The sequence below is a fragment of the Salminus brasiliensis genome, chromosome 6 (assembly GCF_030463535.1).
Source record: "Salminus brasiliensis chromosome 6, fSalBra1.hap2, whole genome shotgun sequence".
Lineage (NCBI taxonomy): Eukaryota > Metazoa > Chordata > Actinopteri > Characiformes > Bryconidae > Salminus > Salminus brasiliensis.
In genome coordinates this window covers 43,795,368-43,819,997 of record NC_132883.1, presented here as the reverse complement: position 1 = coordinate 43,819,997, position 24,630 = coordinate 43,795,368, and the positions used below count along the sequence as shown (strand labels likewise).

Here is a 24,630-nt window from a genome sequence, read left to right as displayed (position 1 = left end):
GCATATTTAGTATAGAGTCAGCGCTTAGACAGCTGCGCCACTCAGCATATTAATTTAATATGCTTCAGAAGTTTTGCCTTTGACCGTTGTCCCTTCTTCCTCTCACAGAACTTCACACAGACCTCCATCATGGTCTCCCAGCGTGGGGTCGTCTCATCCCTGGCCTGCCTGCTGCTCCTGACAACGCTGTTCCCTGATGTCCAGTCCCGACGTGGTGGTGGTTTTGGACGCATCGGTGGTGGAATGGGTAGAGGCGGAGGAGGCTGGGGAGGAGGAGGAGGAGCTAACCGGGGAGGCTGGGGAGGAGGAGGCCACGCCAACACCCACAGAGCCCCACACGTTCACGCCGGAGGCCACGTCCACTCTGGGGGCCACGCCTCCTCCGGCCCCAGCGCTGGGAAGATGGCAGGGGCGGCTGCGGCCGGAGCTTTGGGCGGCATGGTGCTGGGGCACGGCCTGAGCTCCATGGCCCGACCTGGGTACGGGCATGGCTACGGTTATGGGGGCTACGGCCACGGCTACGGCCATGGATACGGCCACGGGCACGGGGGACATGGCTACCCCAGACATGACGGACATGGGCACGGACACGCCGATCTAAACGAGACGGACACAGAGTACTACTACGGTGCAGCCAGCAGGGGGCCCACGTACGGCAGCGTTTTGCTGTTTGGGGCAGCCATGTCCTTCGCATTCGGACACTGGCTCTCATAGACAGCTGGACAGTGCCCTGAAGGAAAGACTGTGAACCACGTCACCAGCGTTCAAGATCTAGTATTCCCGTAACTGTTGCTATGGCAACAACGTCGCTTTGATTGTGAACCAAACGGTTAAATCTTATTGAAGTTTTTTTGAAGTCCATCCTTAAAGCTATTCAAGTTTTTTTTATTGCCATAGCAACAAAACTGTTTGGGAATAACACCAAATGAACTGAATTGTGACTCACGAACCAAAATGTAAGATTCATTAGTCATAGCAACAAATCTGTTGGCAATTTCTACCCAACAATCAAACCCTTAGTCAAGGAACCAAAACTGGGTCAAAGTTTGCTACTCTTGGTCTTTTATAAGAGACGTTTTTCTTACATAGGTGTGAAGATCTGTTACCCAAGCGAATCTCTGGGTTGGAGTCAAATTTTGAAAGCTAATTTGACTCCTTACCCCGAACGTTTAGCTTTAATGAATGTGTTCAAGGCCCTGATGTGTAAATATTATACCTGCAGAGTGAGTGTTTGTATTTTCGCACTGTAAATATTTTCTCATTTTCTTATTTTTCTTTATTTTTATTATCTTAGTTCATAACTTTTGTTTGGTTATTTAAAAAGATTGTATCCTTGCTGTCGTGCAAAACTGCAACTTCACAAGAAAAGAAAAAAACCTTCTCAAATTTCAATGAAAGTCGATGTAAATATATTTTATACCAACTCATTTTGGAGCATTTCTATTGGTCCATTCATCATGGAATTCGGCCACAATGTCAAGATTGATTCACATAATGTCAAAAAGTGAAAAATGGTAAAATGGAGATACATGGTTTTGCGTGACAGCAGTGATTTACTACAGTATTAAACTGCTATAATGAAGCATTTATTATCACAGATACTCAGAAGAGCTGTCGTCTCAAGCTGCAAGCTGAGGCTGCTGGTAATGATGGGTTCAAGTTCCAAAAAGGGGGAAGCGGCTTAATTTTTAAGAGCGTAGATCCACTGACCTTATATGTCCAAATGTTTGTGGACACCCCTTCTAATGAACGCATTCAGCTACTTTGAGTTGCACAGATGTGCAAATGTACACGCAGCTTGTCTAGTCCCTGTAGAGAGAAGAACTGACAATACATTAGGACTCTCTGGAGCAGATAAATGAACATGAACCTATGGGCACCATGCTGCCTAATGCCAGGCGTGGGCTAGAGGGGTGTAAAGCCCCCCAGCAGCATTGAGCTGTGGAGAAGTGAAGAACTGTGTCCTCTAGAATGATGGATGGAGGAGTTGGGGAGTTGTAGATGAGGTGGGGTGGTGATCCTCACCCAACATCCTGACCTCACTAATGCTTCTGTGTAGCTGAATGCAATCAAATCCTCACAGCAATGCTCAAAGCTCCAGAATCTAGTAGAAAGCCTTTCTTCTCTGGACAGTAGAGACAATCACTCCAACAACAGCAGGATAAGCTCTTTTTAATACCCTTGATTTCAGAAGATACGATGAATGAGCAGGTGTCCCAATACTTTTGTCCATATAGTGTCTGTTACCTGCACATGGTTTGGAGATCCTGTCCTTTCGTGCTGTTCTAAGAAGTTCCAGACAGACGTGACGTGTCTGGTGTCTGAAGGCCCTACGGAGATGCAGAGAGAAGAGGAAGTGGTCTCTGCAAATAGGCAAATCACTTTATTGGTCAATAATCAGATTACCAGTAGACAGGATACGGTGGACGTCAAGGCGAAGACAAATCTCGTTTAAGATCTGGGGGCATGATCTAGCTCTACGCACTCTCAGCTCTCAGCGAAGACGAAGCTATTCTTGTTTGCCATCAGTGTTCAACCTAATCTTCATCCCCTTCAGCCCCCATCTCCCCACAGGCTTCCATTACACACTCTTAAAGATGAAGGTCACACACTGATAGAAGGACAAGCTCCTCGATGAAAGCATGGAGAAGAATGGTGCTTTAAGAAACGTTCTTAGATGAACCCATTCTGAAGATGACAGCATGTCAGCTCTTCCTACTATGTTAAATGGACAAGATCCTTGAGGAACCTCTGGAGGTTTCTTCAATTATTACGGTGCTTTGAGGAACCTTCAAGAACATGTTTTCAGAAGCAGACTGTTGCTTGTTGAGCTGCAAGAACCTCTGGAAAGCTCCCCAAGGTCCTTGTACTGTTAACAGTGAATGACAGGTTCCTTGACTGACGCCATAGAATAATCTCTTTGGGTTCCATGAAGAACAACAGGCCTCATCTTCTTAAGAACCTTCTAAGGTTAGGATGATGTTGGGGAATGAGGCTCATTACCTCAAGGATTTTGTTCTCCAATTAGAGGTTCTTCACCCTCACACATCTCCATTACAATCATCGTTCTTCTCCAACCCAGGGATTACACCAACCAGGGATTACAAGGTCCAGGGCTGGGATCTGGAAGCAAGGTCCAGACTTCAAGAACCATTAGTAGAACCCTCATTTTTAAGAGTGTAGGTAGGTTCTGAGGCCTGGTTGGGAAGTAATGTTAATGGTAATGGTAATGTATGACCAATCAAACCAAAAAAAGGGGTTAATCTATGGCCCAGGTCTTCAAATTTGGACCTGGATTTTGTTCTCGCTGGTCATTACTGGAACAGTGAATATAATGGATTGGCCTCCGTTCTATGGTATCAAAGAACCATTGGCAGCACCCTCATTTTTTGGGGAGTGTTGGTGTGTTTTGAGGCCACGGGGTTCTGTTTGAGAAGTGTATCCATGGTACTGGACTGTATGATACAGATTTGGCGGGTAGAGACTGAGTGTGTTTATGTGTTGTGTCTGCTTTGGTGATGCTGAGCTGTCTCTTTTAATGCTTGTTGTATACCGACACTTCAAACACTGCATACAAGACTGCGGAGTGTACGCAGAAATGCCCTGTACACGTGTTACGGTCAGGTGGCGCCTCTGAAGCAATAAAGAATCCCTCTATACTCTCAGCGTTGACCCTCTGACCTTGTGTACTGCGCCTGTTTCCATTCAGGTGACGTCAATCTGTTGTTAGCCCATCATGGAGGAAGACGGGTGGAATCCTCTTCACCGGCGAGTCGTTAAAGAGAGGATTACACAACAATGTGAAGGGAACAAATTAGGGTGGTATAGAGAGCAAGCAGATTAAACAGACTTTACGTTGTATGTTAGGTTAAGGCCTCTACGAGTTTATAATCTCGCAAAAATTGTATCTTCAAATAGCAACTTTACAGGAGAAGGAAAAAGCTTCAGAAACTTTCAGTGGAAGTCAATGTAAAAAGATGTTATACCATTAGTCATTTTGGAGCATTCCTATTGGTCCATTTCTCACGAAATGTAACACTTAATATAAAGAACAACGAGATTTGTTGTATGAAAAAAAAAATTGGCTAAAAGCGAACAGCTATTTTCACCTCAGCTCCGTCATTCTGTCACTTAAAGGAGCTGTATACGATTTTAATCCAATGTACTTTTTGTAAACTGTAAACTCTGTGGTCTGTTTGCTTGGCTCTGTAAACAAAGGGAAACAAAGGAAGTGGCTCAGACCCAGCTACTCAACGCTATTCCAGCCAAAAAGCAACAAGGGGGCATTTGTGCTTGTGCACAGGACGGGGAAAAGGGAGGGGCAGGGGCTAAGACTTCTGTAAACACTGGTGAGGCATTTGGACGGCGGAGAGACCTCCGAACTTTGTAAGGTATGTAAAGAGGTAAGGAGGTTTCAGGTTTGCTTAGCAGCAGCAACTGAAGCAACAGTTTGCCAACCCGCTATGTGCATGACTTTGATGGTGGAGCTTCTGAAGGAGTTTACTTTAAACATCAACATTCCTTCTCCAGAATCGTATACAGCTCCTTTAATCCTAAAACCAATGTAATTACTTATGTATTTATATACAAACAGGCATCAGCGGTGTCAACCAGCGTTAAGACACTTTAGGCTTTTGTCTTACCTATAATGTATATATGTGTAAATGTATATAACAGCCAGTGGAGCAGGTATCTGGCTGGCTGGCTAGCATAAGCTAAGCTACACTGAAGCACCCTCCTGCCCAACAGGACATGACTGTTACATTCGAATACCTACCCAATGTACTGATCCGCAAGGGGACGAGAATCGGGCAGCACCACCCTTTTTACCCTGCCATCTATCATTCCTGGCTTCCTACCACAAAGCAGAAGCCTCCTGAACTCCCAATGTCCCACTGGCCAATGTCCACTGAGTTGTCCCTCCTCTCCTACAGTCTCCCCCCAATTCATGGTAAACTGATGGTATAATGTGAGAACTCACGTTTACACTTTTACTCACTTTTTTTATTAACAAATCCTGCTTTGAGCGCCCCCTCATGGACAGCTGTACATATTTGGGCATTTGTTGACAAGCTGAAGGACAGTAAAGTGAGAGAAGCATGTGGATGGAGGCAGTGGGGTAGCATTACAGCATTTTACTCAAATATGACTCTTGAGGTCTTTTGTGGCTCTACCAGTGTTTCATAGCAGAGTAGCAGTGTTTCAGCCTAGAGTGGTGCTCCGTTTTACATACTGCTGCTTTAACCTGTTTAGCTTTTTAGAAATAATATATTTAAAGCACCCATAAAAGATTATTAAGGTTGTAACACTTAAAAAATTTCCACAAATCCAAGCTTTGTTTTATTTTTCAAAAATTGCTTTATATGTGTGCATGTATGTAGTGAAGCAGCAGTATGTAACAGGGAGCAAAAAAAAAAGCTAAACAGATTAAAGCAGCAGTATGTAACAGGATTTTACTCAAATGCGACTCTCCAAGTCTCCAAGTTCCATGGCGGGATAGCAGAGTGCTGCTCCGTGTTACATACTGCTGCTTTAATCTGTTTAATCTGCTTTTTTAATAATATATTTAAAGCAATCATAAAAGATTATTTTCAACATTAAAAAAAAAACTCCACAAATCCAGGCTTTGTTTTTTCTTTCATAAATTGCTTTATATGTGTGCATATATGTAGTGAAGCAGCAGGGCCTACATTGAAGCGTGTTTACGTGAGACGCCTGTACAGAAGACCAGTGGAGGCCGAAGGACAGTGTCGAACTGCATTACCACTGCAGTGCTCATGAATAAATATGAGTGAGGAGGGATACATATCTGCGCGACGGATCAGCGGGCTCCCACGAGGTTTGGCTGCGTGGAAAAGTCCTGCACTTGAGAAGAAGACCAGATCGGGACGACGAGAGGAACGGAAACCAGAGAGGTTTGAGTGGGCGAGAGAGTGACGAGGTGAGGGAAAGTAAGAGGTCTGGCATGCGGACAGACGTAGAGGAGACAAATAAAGGAGATGTTGAAGATGACGGACTGTTCCTGGGTGGTCTCTTGTGTTACAGTGTTACAGAAGAAGCAGAAGGCTATACAGTAGTTGATGCTTTCCACCCGTCCGCTTGTTCTCCGCTCAGGTTTGTCAGCAGCAGGCAGCCGTGATCTTCTCTCGGTGTTGCCTCCTTACCTTACAAGTAGTATTACTTAGTCAGTGTGCCAGTGTGTGACATCCAGTGTGTTTCACAGGAAGCTACATTAGTATTCCAGGTTGATCACTCTAACCATACTATAGTAACAGATATATATGTGTGAGAGAGAGAGAGAGCCAGAGACAGAGAGAGCTATAGGCGGCTTCCTGTGTGTATATGTGTATGTGGGCATTTCCGGACATTGGTCTACATAAACATCCAATTACCCCCCCCCCCCCCCCCCCAACCAAATACAGCCCATCAGCCAAGTCATGTTTGGTGTCTGAACTGTGCTTCAAAAATAAATGAACATCCTGGGCCTTCCCAGGGGTTTTCTCCGTCTGGATGGGTCCAGGACCTTTCTGGACCTTTCTAGCCACCACTAGGATCCACTACTAGGATCAGCACTGCAGAGAACTTAAGGGGTTAAAAATGCAGTAAAATGAATAAAATGCAGATATTTTAGTGCATCAAATATTGTTGGACGAGTCTGATGCTGATGCTGTGAGTGAGATACCATCACTACCTCTACATCAGCCTCGTAGCTCCACTGGAAAGTTATGGAAGCAACCTTCAGACACCAAACATCTCTCGTCTGGTAATTTGGTCTAAGACTGCTCTGCACATTCTGTATTGGTATGACCATCAGATCAGTATATACAGACCCTTGGCTGTACATGTGATAGTGTGTGTGTGTGTGTGTGTGTGTGTGTGTGCATGTGTGTGTATCTCAGTCTTAAACAGTCCTATCGGTGCCCGAGCGTTTGCGGACCACCTTCTCGGCGCTGACCTGATCCACAGCAAGCGTCTCCACCTCCGCCTGGGCCCTGGCTGCCCCATCCCCAGCTGAGGGTGAGCGGTTGATCCTGTGGGCCACGCCTATGTGAGCGGGGCCTCTATTCCGCCCGTCCCGCGCCGGGCTGCCCCTGGGGCTCGGGGATGCTGGGTGGTGGGCGGGGCTTGATGGGGCTGAGGGAGTGGATTGGGACGAGATGGGCGGGATTACTGGGGGACGTTCCCGTAGCAAGGGCTGTGCTTCAGCTACTGAATTTGCGGGAGGCTCCCGGGCCTGCAGGAACGGGGTGGGGTCAGGCATGGCGTCCATCGCGTCTCTCAGGACGACCCTGCGCCCTTCGGCCGCCCCGAGCCGGTAGAGCTCGGTGTACTCAGAGTGCAGAGGCTGAGACAGGCTTTTGCGCATGCGCCTGCGTGGAGTGTCCGGCTGCCGGCTGTCCGGGGCGTTAGCGGGTGGGTCAGGGGGCGGGGCAGGCTTGAAAGAGCCAATGGGGCTGACCGCCGGGCTTGGACCGGACGAGCTGCTGGCCAGCAGCCTCTTTTTAGTGGCGTGGAGCTGCGAGGTGAGGTAGGCGATGGTGCTGGCTCTCTGCTCTAGCTCGCCGGACAGCACAGCCAGCCGATGGCTTTTCAGCTTCAGCTCGTCCAGATACTTCTTCTCGCGCTCGCGGATGGTGTTCTCCAGCACGGAGATCATGGCATTCTTCTGCTCCAGGTCGCGCAGCAGCTCTGCGTTCTCCTGCTCTTTGGCCTTCAGCTGAGCCTCCAGCTCCTCACAGCGCCGCTGCAGCTCCCTGCACCGCGCCTCGCCACTGTCTGAGACACAAACACACACACATTTCTATGTACAGACACTTGGTCTCCCACAACCGCAGGATGTGAAGGTCATACATCCATCTCAAATGAATTAAATACATATACACCAATCAGCCATAACATTAGAACCACTGACAGGTGAAGTGAAAAACACTGTCCAGGGCATCTATCGGTCCAGGGGTATGCAGTGCACTCTAACCATGTTCTGATCATCTGCAGCTGATGTTCTGCACCTGATTCTGCTGGGATGGGGGTGTCCTAATTTTTCCACATTGCTGCATATTTAGACATACACTGCCCACAGGTGTATGGGCACCCATACAAATGCATTATGCATCACTGCAGTCCATTTCCTGAAGACCACCATTATTCAAAGCCAGTGGACTGGTATTTCTACACTTGGCCTGTAGAGGGCAGCACTGACCTGTGATATTCCCTGAACTATGGCACCCTAAATATATGTTACAGCTGTGAAAATTAGGGTAACAGTTCTCTGACCTCATAGTGATGTAATCACAACTCTTTAGGAATGATGCGGTACGTCGAGAAAATTAGTATTTCAGTATAATTGAAGCAAAATTGTTTTTTTTTGGTTGAAAATTCAGCAGTTTTTTTTTTAAATGCACTGGATACTCAATATGAGCTGAGGAGCCTTTTACACAGTAGTGATATACAGACAAACAGGACAACACACAAGGATCTTTGGACTGTTATGTAAAATAAAATACTCAATAAATGTTTTTTTTTGGCCACACAGAGAATCAACAGAGAGAGGGAGAGGGAGGGAGGTACAGGACAGCTGTCTCCTGTTCCAGTGCAAATCGATATGAAGAGAAAGGAGTGTCTCTCTCTCTCTCTCTCTGTTTATTGACCTTCAGCTCTCTTTCTCTCTCTCTCTCTTTCCCCTCCACCCCTTATTGCCCGTCTCCCAATCCACACACAGCACCCAGACACCACCACACATTCACCTGCAATATAAGAAATGCTATAGCTGATATTCTTCTAAACAGCTGTAGCAGCACTGAGGCTCAATTCACAATCATAAGCTCCAGACAGATCAAATATCTCCTGATAGAACATCTCACAGTTTTTGATATCTTCAGCGAATGATGTCCCTGTGTCAGTAGACCAGTGGTCTCCAACCCTTCTCCTGACGAGCTACCTGCTGATATATTGGTCGACTGGAAAACGTGCAAGGAGGTCCTGTGGGTTGGAGACCACTGCAGAGGATAGGGGTCAGGACCTCTAGAGCAAAGTCTGAGCCAAGACCCGAGATTTTTAGTGGTTTTAGTCTGGAATGGCCAGATTTGTTAAAAATCATATAACAAACAAATGAGTGGAAAATTTATTTTCATTCATTATTTATATGAATATAGAATATTATATTGAATCATATAGAACATTAAATAATATATAGTCTAAAATTATTAGCCGGGCTATTTGAGTCTTTTTTTTTTTATAACCACAGTGTTCTGAGCGCCATCTGCTGCCCTCAAGGCGTCATCAGTGGGCGTTATTCCCAGTCGGCTGCAGTAGCAGCAGTGCGGACGTTCTCAGAAGGTAAATAAGGTGAGGTTCTGCAGTGTGGAGCTATTTTACAGACCATAATATCTGATCCTTTATAAAACCATCACTGAAACGCTCCGTGTTACTAGCGGGAGAACCGGAGAACCCATTCAGAACAGAGAGGAGGCTAACGCTAATGCTAACACACACGCACACACACACACACACACACACACACACACACAGCACATTCACTTACTATAAACCAGTTATTACACACCAGTAGACTAACAACCACCACAGATATTAGTCCAGAGTGTGTACCACGACACACACACACACACACACACACACACACACACACACACATACAGGAAATGATTAGACTGCAGTGTTGTAAAGGAGCTGGGAGCTGATTGGTCAGCACTAGCAATAGCTGCACCTTCCCAGGGCTGATACAGAACACACAGCTCTATAAATCACTACAGGCCTACAGAATGAGCTCATGCAGCTCTAACTGTGTGACTCACACACCGGGTCAGCTCTCGCTGACCTTTCCATTAAAGCCAATCATGACCACACAAGCTCCACAAGGCTATAATCATCATATACATCTATAAACCTAATTACACTACTCTCTCTCTCTCTCTCTCGCTCGCTCTCGCTCGCTCTAATGGATCATGCATCATTCATGATGTCCTGACAGCTGATGGCTTGTGGCAGGCTGATCTGAGAGCTGAAGGACACTGAAGCATGTCTGATTTTAGATTACAATTACGATTTTGTAGATCGGGCACAACTCTGATAAGCTACATGTACAATAGTATTGGGACATCTGCTCATTCATTGCTTTCACCAAAATTAAGGGTATTAAAAAGAGCTGATCCTGCTTTCATTGGAGTAACTGTCTCTGCTCTCCAGGGAAGAAGACTCTCTACTAGATGAAACACAGGGTCACCAGAACTTGCCAATCATAGATTAACCAGTCTTAGCCTAAAGACACACATAGGCTAATCAACCTAAGGCTAACCAATCATATGGTGTCTATTAAAATGCCCCCGATTCCACAAGCAGTGTACTACACAGTATGGTAGCCATGTGCAAATGCCATTTAGATTTCTAACAGTAAATCTTTAAGCCATTCCATGACCTCTTTAGTTCACACATCTGGCCAATCACAGGCCAAATCACATGCTAAACAACCATAGGTTATCCAATCACAATCTAACTAATCACACACTAATCCGCCTTGGTAACCAATGACAGACTAAGCAACAATTGACTCACCAACTAATCACAGGCTAAGCAACAACTGACTGACCAATATCAATAATCATAGAGCAACCAATTACAGGCTAACCAACTATAGACCAACCAATCACAGCTTAACCAACTCTAAACCGACCAATCACAGGCTAAGCAACAATAGACTAGCAAACTATAGACTGACCAATCATAGTTTGTCCAACTATAAGCCAACCAACCACCGCTTAACCAACTACAGGCCAACCAATCACAGTTTAACTAACTATAGACTAGTAAACTACAGACTGACCAATCACAGCTCAACCAACTATAGGCCAACCAATCACAGGCTAAGCAACAATAGAGTAACTCATCACAAGCTAACTCTCTCTAGCAAAGAACATGAAAAGCCAGATGTTCCAGATGTTCTCAGATGTTCTCAGATGTTCCAGATGTTCTCTGATGTCTGATGTTGAGGTGGTGTTAATGTCTAGCTGCTCCTGGAGCTGTGGACCCAGTCAGGGTTTGGCCCAGATGGAGCAGACTGCGGATGGTACATTAGCCCCTGCATTAGTGCTGCTTTAGCATGGGAGCACCTAATCTCATTTCCCGTTCCCCAGCCTGGCTCACATCAGCCAGCGACATCAATAACAACAACAACAACAACAACAACAGCAGCAGCAGCAACATCACCCCCACATTAGAGCTGCTGCGTCTCTCTAATATTCCAGTGATCTAACGAGAAAATTCAGCAGGTGATGAATCACCAGCACTGACAGTATCAGGCTGAGCAAAGACTTCCAGCAGCTGGATGAGCATTTTTCTGCAAAACAAGCATAAATCCTAACCCTTAACCTAAACCTAATCCTAAACCTAATCTTTAACCTTACTCGTCCTAACCTTAACCCTAACCTAAACCTAATAACCATTTTAACCCTACTCTTAACTCTAAACCTTCTAACCCTAATGTTACTCCTAATCTTAATACTGACCTAAACTTAACCCTAATCTGAACCCCAACCCCACTAACTCTAATCTTAATACTGACCTAAACTTAACCCTAATCTGAACCCCAACCCCACTAACTCTAATCTTAATACTGACCTAAACTTAACCCTAATCTGAACCCCAACCCCACTAACTCTAATCTTAATACTGACCTAATCTTAACCCTAATCTTAACCCCAACCCCACTAACTCTAAACTTAATACTGACCTAAACTTAACCCTAATCTTAACCCCAAACCCACTAACTCTAATCTTAATACTGACCTAAACTTAACCCTAATCTTAACCTCCGGCTCCACTAACTCTAATCTTAATACTGACCTAAACTTAACCCTAATCTTAACCTCCGGCTCCACTAACTCTAATCTTAAATCAAACTTAAATTGATCTCTAATCTTAATCCTTACCTTGCCCACCCTAACCGAAACCCTACTAGCCCTCATAAGATTTAATAGTCCTAATCTTAACCCTAGCCCCACTTACTCTAATTTCAACCCTTACCTCGCTAACCCTCATCTTAACTCTAACCTAAACCCTACTAGCCCTCATCTTAACCCTACAATAAGCTTTACTAGTCCTAATCCTACACCCTACTAACCATAATCCTAAACCTAACCTAAACTATAGTCAGAGATCCTTAAACTGCATCCTGAACTACAGGTGTTTTCGTTATTGTAAGGGAGGAACTCTTTGTACCTTTAATGGAGGTAACCATTAAAGGTACAATCTACAACTGCATCAGAGAACGGGGGGTGGGGGGTGGGCAGAAAGGGGGGCACAGCAGGGTGTCTGAGCATGTGTATGCATGTGAGTGTATCTGCTGGGTGGGTCTTTGGTTGCCAGGTTACAGCAGCAGAAGGCCATGGAGATGTGTATGTGTGTAAGGACAGTGAGCTAAGTGCTCGCTCGCTCTCTCTCTCACTTTCGCTCTCTCCCTCCCTCTCGCTTGCTCTCTCCCTCCCTCTCGCTCTCGTTCTCCCTCTCGCTCTCTCCCTCCGTCTCGCTCGCTCTCTCCCTCCCTCTCTCTCTCTCTCTCTCCCTCCCTCTCTCTCTCTCTCTCTCTCTCTCTCTCTCTCGCTCTCTCCCTCCCTCTCGCTCGCTCTCTCCCTCCCTCTCACTCTCGCTCTCCCTCTCGCTCTCTGCAGCAGCACTAAAATGTTATTTACGACCCACTGCAGTTTAAAGTGCCACAGCTACCACCACAGCACCGGCCCAGAGCACCCAGACGCAGACGACAGACGACTTCTGCTTTTACACACATTATCCAGCAGATTCGTGAGCCGTGGGCTGGATGATTGTACACTATACGCTACACGCCCAAATGTTTGTGGACACCCCTTCTAATGAGCGCACCCACAGATGTGCAAAGTGCCTAGTCCCTGTAGAGAAGCAATGCCAATAGAATAGGACTCTCTGGAGCAGCTACAGTAAACATGAACCTATTGGCACCATTCTGCCTAATGTCAGGTGTGGGCTAGAGGGGTATAAAGCCCCCCAGCAGCACTGAGCTGTGGAGCAGTGGAGGAACTGTGTTCTCTGGAATGATGGTTGGTGCTCTATCCAATACTTCTGGGATGAGTTGGGAAGTTTGGGGGGATCCAACATCCTGACCCCACTAACGCTCTTGTTGCTGAATGCAATCAAATCCTCAAAGCTCCAAATTCTAGTAGAAAGCTTTCCACCCTGGACAGCAGAGACAGTTACTCCCACAGAAGCAGGATCAACTCTTTTATTATCACCCTTGATTTCAGAGGAAACAATGAATGAGCAGGCGTCCCAATAATTTTGTCCATATGGTGTCGACTGTGTGTGCTGACATCTGTGTGTGTATGTAAGAGAGCTAGAAGGGTGTGTGAGTAATCTTACCATTTGGATCAGAGCTCCTGACTGTTAGCTCGTATGTCAGGTCTGTGAAAGAGAGAGGGGAGAGAGAGAGAGAGAGAGAGAGAGAGAGAGAGGACAATAGAAGGACAGAGTGAGAGCAGGGGGGAGAGAGACAGAGAGAGAGAGAGAGAGAGAGAGAGAGAGAGAGAGAGAGAGAGTCAGATCAGATGTTAGATGAGAGCACTAAACATCACGCCACCTTCGCATTGACGAATACGGGGGGGGGGCTCGGATACATCTTATCAGCCATAATATTAAAACCACCTGCCTAAGGTCCCTCTCATGAGTGTGTGTGTGTACCTGTACAGTGTTGCTGCAGTCGGCGTATCTCTGCGTGAAGGCCTTTCAGTGTGCTGGCGTGGTCTTGCTGCAGAAACAGCAGGTTCTTCTGGGCGCTGTGGAGCTGATTCTCCAAGGTCACATTCTCCGAGGCCATGATGAACGACACACACTCTCACGCTCATACACACACACACACACACTTACACTCGCGCAAAGCCAGCAAAGCTGTGAACACATGGAAAACATACGAATGAGTACACAATGACTTTCCGCATTATGTATATTGAAAAATGGTAAGGGACACAAAGTTTGTGGACACCCCTCGTAAAAGAATGCATTCAGCTACTTTTAGCAGCACCCTTTGCTGACATAAACATGCAAGTGCACACAGACACACACACAGCTTGTCTAGTCCCTGTAGAGTAGAAGTACTGCCAATAGAATAGGACTAGATAAACAATAAACATGAACCTCTTGGCACCATGCTGCCTAATGCCAGGCGTGGGCTAGAGAGGGGTATAAAGCCCCCCAGCATTGAGCTGTGGAGCTAACGACACAAGTGCTGAGGCTCAAATCCACCTGTTCAGAGGATTAAACCTCATATCTGAGAGCACAGAGCTGAGTGAATGGTCGTAGGAGCGTTTTCAGCTGTTTTCAGGACCACTGAGTGGACTGGCTCATCCAGGTTTGCTTGCTCTGCCTTTCAGTCGAACTCAGCGTCGCTAGAACTGGAACTATGGTGGGCTCCCACAGCCTGAACCTGAGCACCCACCACTACCTTGCAACTCACTGCTCAGTACTCTGCTGACTCACCTCACACTCATCCCCTGCCAACACGAGGAGCAAGTTGTGTGTGTGTGTGTGTGTGTGTGTAAGCTTCTTTTGGATGATGCATATAGTATGATACAGCTGGATAACACTGAACCTACTGCTGATCTGATTGAATAATAAGCAATGACTGGGTACACACACACACACACACACACACACACACAGTACGTGCATACCACAACTCTCTCCCACAACCATCCTTCTGTTTTTGGGAACAAAGAGCCATAAATAACTAATAACATCATTAGCGTTCGTTATTATGTAACGAGACAGCGAGCAGCAGGCGTTAGCAGGAGGGCTAACTAAACCCCCTAAAACAAAGAGGGGCGTGATGAAGGGCTAAATGAGGTCCCTCTGTGACGGGGTGGTAGGGTAGCTGCTGGAGCACTGATCTGGCTGGAGAGCGCACACTGCATAATCTGCCTTTATGAAGGCTACGAAATTTAATCCTGCACTGGAGCTACGAAGTTAATTAGCTTTTCTGGAAGTTCATCTACACAAATTAGCAGTATCCTCAACCGCTAAGCCTCCACACACTCGCCTCAAACTGTGTGGAGGTGTCTTGGTATCTCAGGATCTCCAGTACGGTACCAACCGGACTGGCTTAAGCGGTACAAGACAACACTGTCGTCTATATACATTAGCCAATGGTAGTTAGCATAGCTGAAAACAGTAGCAGCAGCCGAACTGAAGCGAACAGTTTGCTCCCCTTTTTTTACTGAATACTTTTACATATTTTCAACTCTGGAATGTGTTCACTACCCTCGGCTGTGTTAGCCTCTGTGCGCTAATCAGAAAAAAACAAAACAACAACGTTTGGATGTAAGCTTTGATGTATCGTCTTTATTTGTCTTTTTTCATGTTTTGTTAGCCATGTAGCCTTTAGTTTGCTTACTAGAGGGCCACAGTGCAATGAAGCTAGATGACTCATTTCAAGGATGGTTTTAAATCAAGTCAAATCGAAATCGAATATTATGTTTTTTTATATTATTTACATTTTTCATGTTCGTTTGCTGCCATGTTTGAAAGAGGAATCGTAATGTAATGATATACTGTAAATATCCTTAAACAGTATCTGAAAGGGTTTTGTTTAATTTGTTGTTGTACGTTGTTGTATTCATTAATATAAGTTATATTTATAGTTTAATATTCAAGAGCCACCAATTATTAACGTGAAGTACAGATTTTTATTGTGAAAGTGTCATACAGGTTGTTTTTGGATTCGAGCGTAAAGGGACGGCTGAGAAGGTTCGAAACTTCGTCAGAAAACTTCCGATCTAAGCTTATTTTGCTCTTTATACATTTCTTAGCTCCCATTTGAAAAGGCAAAAGGTCAGTAATTAAAGTTTAATAGTATTGTAGCATGTTTGCGATGTTTTAGCGTTTTTTTCGGTGTCAAATGTTTTTTGACAGTCAACGCTCGTGCTTGAGCTAAATTCGTGGTAACATCGCAATGGAGTTATATATATATCAATGGAAAAGTTCATGTCTATTTCTATTAAATGTAAAGTAAATAGTTTCTAAAGGGGTTTAAACATGTACTTGTATGTAAGAGAACATAAGGGGTGTAATTGTAAGGTTAAGAAAATGGTTATTAATGCGTATTGATAAGTGTCTCATGCCATCAATCAAGTGGGGGAAGCTACACATACATCTTAAGCACAATTTGTAGATTTAAATGTGCTATTTATTAATTTATTTATAAATATATGTATATATTTAAATTTATATATATATATATATTTATTTTATTTTATTATTTTTTTATTTTTTATTTAAATATCCATTTAAATTATTTACAGAATTTAACACACTGGACAAAAACAAAACCATGGCTTCTACATGTCACTTTATGGTTTAAGCCTCCCCAATCTGTTAAATTAGGCAAATAAAGAGTAACTGTGGATGTAAAAAGTGTGTCTTTGTAAAGGATCTGTTCTTATTTTCTGAAGTTTGACCATACATCTACATATCCAAATGAGACGCTACAGGCGAATCCACTTCAATCACAGTACTGTGCTCTAATCCCCAGGGCCTGCTGGTTTAGTCTGAACAGAAATTCTAAATCGAGCCGAAATCTACAGCGGCCTAAATAATTCAGTGAGGATGTGCCTCTGCTCTCTCTCTCTCTCTTCTGGGTGCACATGCTCTAATATTGATTATGAAATCTAATAAATCTGTCACATCTGGCCACTTAGAGAGAGAACAGGGCGGAGAGGAGCAGAGAGAGAGGAGACAGACAGACGGGCCTCCCTGTACCATTATTGGTAAACAGCTAAATGGCCATAAAGGGCCTAGGAGCCATCAGCCGGGTCCGAGCAGCAGCAGTGGAGTAGGGTTTTTAGAGGCGTGTCCAACAGAAAAATAAATAAATAAATACAAATAAACTGTTTTTACTGCCTATCTGTCACTACCGCAACTGAATCAAACTGTGGTGAGAGTTCCTGACACGCTGATTCTTTCTTTAAGGATCATCATTGGTTTGGATTTTAGGTCACTGAGAGCAAACAGAGAGGAGAGGCCTAGAACTAGCATCTCTCCAGGCCTTGGAATATAAAGAAAGTCTGCAAATACAGAATAGTGCCTGGATTTACAGAATAGTCCCCGGATATACGGAATAGTCCCCGGAATATACAAAATTGTCCCCAGGTATATACAGAATTGTCCCCGGATATACCAAATTATTTCTGAAAATACAGACTCATCCCCAAAAATACGGAATTGTCCCCGGATGCACAGAATAGTCCCTGGAAATACAGAATAGTCTCCGTAAATACAGAACAGTCCCCAGGTATATACGGAATTGTCCCCAAAATTACAGAATAGTCCTGGAAATATGGAATAGTCTCCGGAAATACGGAATATGTCCCCGGATATACGGAATCGCCCCCGTATATACAGAATCATCCCCGGATATACAGAATCATCCCCAGACATAAGGAATCGTCCCCGGACATAGGGAATCATCCCCGGATATACAGAATCATCCCCAGACATAAGGAATCGTCCCCGGATATACGGAATCGTCCCCGGACATACGGGATCGTCCCCGGATATACGGAATCATCCCCGGATATACAGAATCATCCACAGACATACGGAATCGTCCCCGGACGTACGGAATCATCCCCGGATATACAGAATCGTCCACAGACATACAGAATCGTCCCCGGGCATACGGAATCATCCCCGGATATACAGAATCATTCCCGGATATACGGAATCATCCCCAGACATACGGAATCGTCCCTGGACATACGAAATCGTCCCCGGATATACAGAATAGTCCCCGGAAATACGGAATCTGTCCTGGGATATATGGAACCCAGAATCATCTCCGGATATACTTTTGATATATATTTATATAGACTAACACAGGGAGTTTTATATGAGACACACCCTGCTGCTCTCACTAAGCTAAGTTCAGCTTCACATAGAGATCCAAACATGGCAGTTTCACACTGTTATCCTGTAACTGGATGTGCAGCATTGAGCTCTTGCCATATCAAGTTGGCATTAACTAATATTAGATGCTAATTGTTAAAATGATGGCTTCTTAAGTGCCCAGGTTTCCAGTCACAGCCATTTCATGTGAGGACACAAACTTCTGATGTCTCTGACTATCTGACTGCGGACTACTCAGTGTGATTCAGAGAAGCTTAATTCAGCTGAAGCTCACAGATTTTCATACGTCACTAAACCAAACTACTGTTCTCTCAAACACGCCACACAGGAGCTCAGAGAGACTCACACACACTTTCCACAGCCTTTACCTCCTTACATCATCAGCATGAATAAAACATCTGATCTCACCTCAGACGGCAACTGAAACGAGCACACACACACACACACACACACACACACACACACCTCTATCAGTGAAGATGACTTTGCCACGGTCAACCCCACCGTGAGGAAGACAGTGAAGGGGGCTGGGTAATGTAATAGACGACTACAGTATAACAGAAGGACATGGCAGCGACCTGCTTCTATTACTGATTATTATTATTATTATTATTATACCAATAATAACAGTAATAACCTCATTAATTACATTTCAGTTATTATGACTGAAACAGCCCAATGAAAAAGCTAATAGTGCTCCAAAAAGAATAAACAGCATTACTGATACCGATTCTAAGGCCTAAGGTCTAGGACCCTGGTAACGAGCCCCTAATTTACTGTCAATTAAAAGCCTATCATTCATTCGCAGGACTTAAAAAGGATCTGCTGCTAATGTCTTGGTACCAGATACCACAAGACACCTTCAGAGAGTCCATGCCTCGACTGGTTAGATCTACTGTGGGAGGACAAGTTGGAAGCAGCCCATATTAGACAGGCGGTGCTAATGTTATGGCACTACTATTCCCATCTTATGAACTTGATTAGATGATTAGAGAAAATACTTAACTCCTAACTTTTCCAAATGTTTGTGGACACCCCTTCTAGAGAAGTACTGCCAATAGAATAGGACTCTCTGCAGCAGATGACTTGGATCAACCTATTGGCACCATGCCTAATGTCAGGTGTGGGCTATAGAGGGGTATAGCACTCTATATGCTTAGCCCACCATGCTTGGGGTTCCATCCAATACTTTTGGGATGAGGAGTTCGAGACATTTAGAGAGCTGGGGACACTAACGATCTGGTAGCTAAATGCAATCAAATCCTCACAGCAATGTTCCTACAAAATCTAGTAGGCAGTAGAGACAGTTACTCCAACAAAAGCAGAATCAACTCTTTTTAATACCCTTGATTTCAGAAGAAACTATGAATGAGTAGGTGTCCAAATACTTCTGTCTATATACATATATACGGCTATATTAACAGCTGGGGCCTCCAATTTGTCAGTATGTGTGTGTGTGTGTGTATGTATGTATGTATGTATGTGTGTGTGTGTGTGTGTGTGTGTGTGTCTGCTGTCAGTAGGAGTGACCTCAGCTACTCCTGATGTTGATGGATGGTCAATATGTTGGAGGACTTAAGCACTTCCTGAAACAAGAGAGCCTTCCCATCACCGGCGATGACATCATCACACTCAAATGTTACATGCGACCAGTGGCACTGTGAGTGAAGCAATTCCCAATGGACAGTGACCAGTGGCTATTACATATGTAGTACTAGCCCACAGGCTGCTGGCGCTGCTGGTCCCCAGTCCATATATGGAAACTAAGTCACAAAAAGCCTGACTGGCTAAACTGTGGTAGGATGAATGTACAGATGATATATGTAAATGAGCCGGTTCTTGTGACAGCCACGTCTTGAGGGGTGTTCCCGGTATGCAGTGGTCAGTACCTACCCAAAGGGTTCCAACAGGGTCATAGGCCCCTAAGGCTCACGGATGCTGATGGAGGCCCCACCTCACAACTTACAGGACCACAGCAGGACACCTTCAGAGGTCTTGTGGAGTCCATGCCTCGAATGGTCAGATCTGTTGTGGACGTAGTCAATGTTAGGCAGGTGGTACTAATGTTATGGCTGATCCGTGTATAGTTTTTAATGGGAAAATACTACAACTTATCGTCATCATTTCTCTACTGAACATTTACACACCAGCTACACCCCCAACCGACCACACCTCTCATTTCCGGTGGCTAATGTATGCCTCTGCACAGAAGCACGTCTACATATCTGCCCCAGGGTCATGAATAAGCAATGCTCGCACAGGCCGTGATGTAAAAACCTCCAAAAATATCAGCTACACCTTGCTTGGGTCAGCGGAGATGTGGGTCAAGCGAGCACCGATTGGCACGGAGGGCGAGGCTGACAACCAAACAACACTGGGACCAAACGAGGCTAACCCACCTAGCCTACCCAACATGTGCATGTACGCTGGCAGGCACCTACACGGACATCTTCTGCTCGATCTACGTGAAGTATAGATCGGCCCTAAATTACGCCCCCCTGAGCCATAAAGGCCCAAACCCAGCAGAACAATGAGGACGGGGTCGTGTTCAGAGCTGGAAGGCGTCTGTTGACCATTGTCTCCACAGCACCTCGCCCACTTACCGTAAACCAGTTCGTCGGCTGCAGGAACCCGAGAAGCCGAGACAATCCTTCAGATGAGAAATTCGGAAGCAATCCGAGAACTCGCTCACTTCACTTCGCTCGCTTGCTCGCTCGCCCGCTCCCTTCCCCCTTCACTTAAGAGCCATTTGTGGAGAACGCCGACATTTTAAAATGCTGACTCTGTGAGTTTGGTGTGATGTGGACGATCTGACGCTGCTCTCTTCTGATGAGAACCCCCCACACCCCACCCCCCTGCCCTGCCTGCCCTACACGCCCACCTGCCTGCTGGCCAGCCAGCCAGCCGCCCACCTTAAGGGACATAAGGAGTCCCCATGGTGCTTCTGAAAGGTCCAGCTCAACTCTTTTCTGTCTGACCCTTCCTCTCCCGTCTCTCTTGCTTTCTCTCTCTCCCTCACGCCGTGCCCTTGGTCCCTCAGCTTCTATCTCTCTCTCTCTGTCCATGCCCCCAAGACTCTCTCTCTCTCTCTCTCTCTCTCTCTCCAGGCCACCCTCCACTTCCTCTTCCATCCATTAATAATCAATGAACTGCAGCAGCAGACGAAACTCTGAGAGCCCTGGTTACTGTCCTGGTCTGGGGGAAGAGTCTCTCACACACACAAACACACACACACACATACACACACACTCTAACATGTCTAACACATACACAAACACACACACTCATCATCTTCCAGTTTAAGTCGATAAAAAAGCCTAGGCCTAAAAGCCTAAAAGTTTCGGCCTTTAGGTGTTTATAAAGTGCCAAGGCTTTAAAGCCAAGTGTATCTTATTTAAAGCACATTTTATTTATTTATGTTAAACCTCTGCCACTTTAGTGTAACAATGATGTAGTTAATTATCTTAAACATTATTAAATTATTAAATCATATATAAATAATAACAACAACATGTAATAAGCTTAATTGATAATAATTATTAATGACCTACAAAAGATAATTAAAATCAGATCAGATGTTTTCTGGCCACCTGGTGGATCATATGTACACTGCATGCGCCAGAAAAATACATACAGTAGTTCAATAGTTAATAGAGTAGTAGTTAATAGAAATCTAGATTAAGGAAGCTCAGGGTAGAAGGGGTTCAACAATTTAGTGTTCTGTATGTGAGTGTATATTTGTGAGCATTGCTGTATTAAATGTTATACATAATAAAAGTCATTTCCGTAGTGTTAATTCTTTTTGTTTTTTGTTTTTTTAAATAATTGGTCAGAAGTAAACACTGCAGTTGTTTACAATTAGCATCTTCTAGCAGTTATCTGACAGGGTCAGCATAAGTGCTGATGAGGAATATAAATGAGCCCAAAAATGGTAAGATAATCTGCCCACATTCAAGTTCATTCAAATTCTTAAAATATAATCTATTAAACTCTCGTTTAAGATGAAGTTTTATGGATATGCAGGTTTTCATACTGCAGAATTACTGCACGACTGGACAGCAGCTCACACTGTCAGACCTCTGTGGCAGGGCATAAACAGGCCTTTGTAAACTCCTGCGAGCACATGGCACGGCGTTATTTTCTTATTTCCCCACCCGTATTCCGACAAGCCCCGCCCTCCGCCGCTACGATTGGCTAGTAGCTCATACTCACAAGCGGGCGGGGTCTCAAATACTAACCAACCACTGCGCAGAGAGCTCGACGCTACAGCCCTAATTCGCGCACAGCAGGTGGAATAATACTGGCACGCTGGCCAATCCTAAACCAGGGGGCGTGGCCTGTCGGAGAACAGGTGGGGCAAACACGCCAGTCCAGGCGTAGACACCGTAAGATCAGCTGCATTGCGGACAGAGCAACGTCTTCCAGCTAACGCGCTTCACTGACCCTCGATATCACTTTTAATTATTAAAATAAAGCAAATGAAGTCAATTAAACTTAATAGTAAAGACTGGAGGGAGTGTGAGAGACATAACTGATGTGAAATGGGAAGGACGCCGACGATGGCCCTGGAGGAAGGGCACTGCAGCCCACCATCGACCCCCCTTTACATTACAATCAGGGTAAAAACAAATGCAGCTGTCATTAATATCACACATTCTGGCTGTTTGATTGAATATTGAATTATATAGTTATTTCCAATGTCTCTAATCTTCACCTAAAGCACTGCACAGTGGACAGTAGTGTTATATATAATAATATATAACACTAATATAAAAATAATATAAGATAATATACTACCACTACATTTAAACACAGCAATAATCTTTTTTTTTTAATATAAACATGTATTTATTCCCCTAATATAATATTGCTGTTGACTTTATATATATATTTTTAATTATTATGTAATTATATAATTTATATATTTTTATATATATATATAATTTGTTTAGCATACATAGCTAGTTTCCCAGACCTCTGCAACCTTAATTCATTGTCTTAAATAATTATATATAAAAAAATATTAATAGTAACAATAATATTGAAAACAATAAATGAACAGTAAATATTTATATACATTTAAACTAAATAATATCACATGCATGGAACCAGTTAAAACACACAGATTTCTAAGTGTGAAAGTTAACAAGGGATTGATTAATTTTGTGCTCTATATTTTCATATATTTTATACTTTATATATATTTATATTTACCTTAAAAAAAAAACTACTACGAGCAATACATTCCGGATGCATCAAATACAAATATCATATGAAACACTATACAAAATAAAAGTCATGCATGCAAAGCTTTGTTTAATTTCTTTCTTTAAAAAAATAATAATTCGAATTAAATAATTCGATTAAATAATTCGATTAAATCATTCGATTTTCGAATAATTCTGGCAATTATTTAAAGGTTCGGGCTTTAAAAGGTTAGGATAATATCCAGCCGCCACAGAAAATAAAATAAATGGTCTCATATATTGTAAATGTTATATATATACATATATCGACCCTATGCATGAAGAATATTTGGCATTTCTGGGTTATTGTGCAGGAAGCTCGCGGGGTAGCTGTGTAGCCTGCTGTGCTGCATTGCTGCGCAGGCAGGCAGGTGCACAGCCCCGGGATGCAGCTCCACAGCAGGACCGAGCAGAACAAACGCCGGTTATTTCCACCTACCTGCAAAACTCAGGGCTTAAATGTGTGTTTCCAGCAGCCGAGGCGGTGCGGCAGCGTGTGTATTTTCATTCTGACATGCTGGTCGTCGTCGCTGGAGGGATTTCTGCTCCTCTCTGTCTCTCTGTATCTGCCTCTCTCTCCCTCACAGCTCAGCGACGGGACCAAATAAAGCGAAGCATGCTGGGAAATTGAGTCCGACAGCCGTCAGCCAGCTAAGCTGGACACAGACCGGGGGCAAAGCGGGTGAAATGAACAAACCTCGCGTCTAATTTCGTCTTAAATTAAAAATAGATGAAAAAAAGAGAGTTAAAATCTTAATGCTGTTGTGTTTGTAGCGTTTAAGCGAGTGAGAAAGACGGAAAACGCGCTGTTTACGTTAGCAAAACAAATGACTGACGCCGTTAGGCCTCGCCTCAAGTGTCATTTCCATAGCAACGGGAGAAACGCACCGGGCCCCGTGGCTGCAGTGACCGGCCTGCTCGCTTTATAACTCGCCTCTGTGCAAAATGACCATTAAAATACTAGGAAAATCAAACAGCAGGATTTTAACACAGCTTTTTAAAAGTGTAACCGTCGCTTAAGCCTGCTCACAAGCCAAGAAACGTAAAATAAATACATAAAACTATTTAATAAAATGAAACCTTCAGTTTCTTTTCTCTTTCCCATCAAAAAATAAAAGTAAAAAATTGTTGCAATGAAAAAAAAAGTCATTTGTCATTTAGAGTTCATATAAAATCACTAATTATAGGGAATCCCCAACAGTGACTTTGTTTACAACAGTAATGATAGAAACTAGGGACTGACACCAGTGAGCCTACACTACCAGTAAACCTACACTACCAGTGAGCCTACACTACCAGTGAGTCTACACTACCAGTAAACCTACACTACCAGTGAGCCTACACTACCAGTGAGCCTACACTACCAGTAAACCTACACTACCAGTGAGCCTACACTACCAGTAAACCTACACTACCAGTGAGCCTACACTACCAGTAAACCTACACT

General features: G+C 44.2%; 2 protein-coding genes across 2 annotated transcripts; one reads left to right on the top strand and one right to left on the bottom strand.

The window, feature by feature from the left end:
• The first annotated feature begins 129 nt into the window (after nt 1–129).
• prnpa (prion protein a (Kanno blood group)) lies at nt 130–1,256 on the top strand. Its single transcript, XM_072681141.1, has one exon. It carries the CDS (start codon nt 130–132, stop codon nt 712–714), a length of 585 nt encoding a protein of 194 aa, XP_072537242.1. The 3' UTR covers nt 715–1,256.
• A 5,156-nt stretch (nt 1,257–6,412) lies between these two features.
• ccdc92 (coiled-coil domain containing 92) lies at nt 6,413–23,772 on the bottom strand. The gene is made up of 4 exons (XM_072681140.1): nt 23,623–23,772; nt 13,720–13,926; nt 13,402–13,443; nt 6,413–7,776 (listed from the first exon to the last, which is right to left on the bottom strand). The coding sequence occupies exons 2-4, from the start codon at nt 13,853–13,855 to the stop codon at nt 6,902–6,904; spliced, it is 1,053 nt and encodes a 350-aa protein (XP_072537241.1). The 5' UTR covers nt 13,856–13,926; nt 23,623–23,772; the 3' UTR covers nt 6,413–6,901.
• Nucleotides 23,773–24,630: the final 858 nt, after the last annotated feature.

What these genes read in the sequence shown, in the direction of transcription:
- prnpa (XM_072681141.1), top strand. Translation starts at nt 130, where the DNA reads ATGGTCTCCCAGCGTGGGGTCGTCTCATCCCTGGCCTGCCTGCTGCTC.
- ccdc92 (XM_072681140.1), bottom strand. Translation starts at nt 13,855, where the DNA reads ATGGCCTCGGAGAATGTGACCTTGGAGAATCAGCTCCACAGCGCCCAG. An exon ending in ACTGCAGCAACACTGTACAG is followed by an intron (nt 13,444 to 13,719) that starts GTACACACACAC and finishes TCTCTTTCACAG; the next exon opens with ACCTGACATACGAGCTAACA. An exon ending in CAGGAGCTCTGATCCAAATG is followed by an intron (nt 7,777 to 13,401) that starts GTAAGATTACTC and finishes TTTGTGTCTCAG; the next exon opens with ACAGTGGCGAGGCGCGGTGC.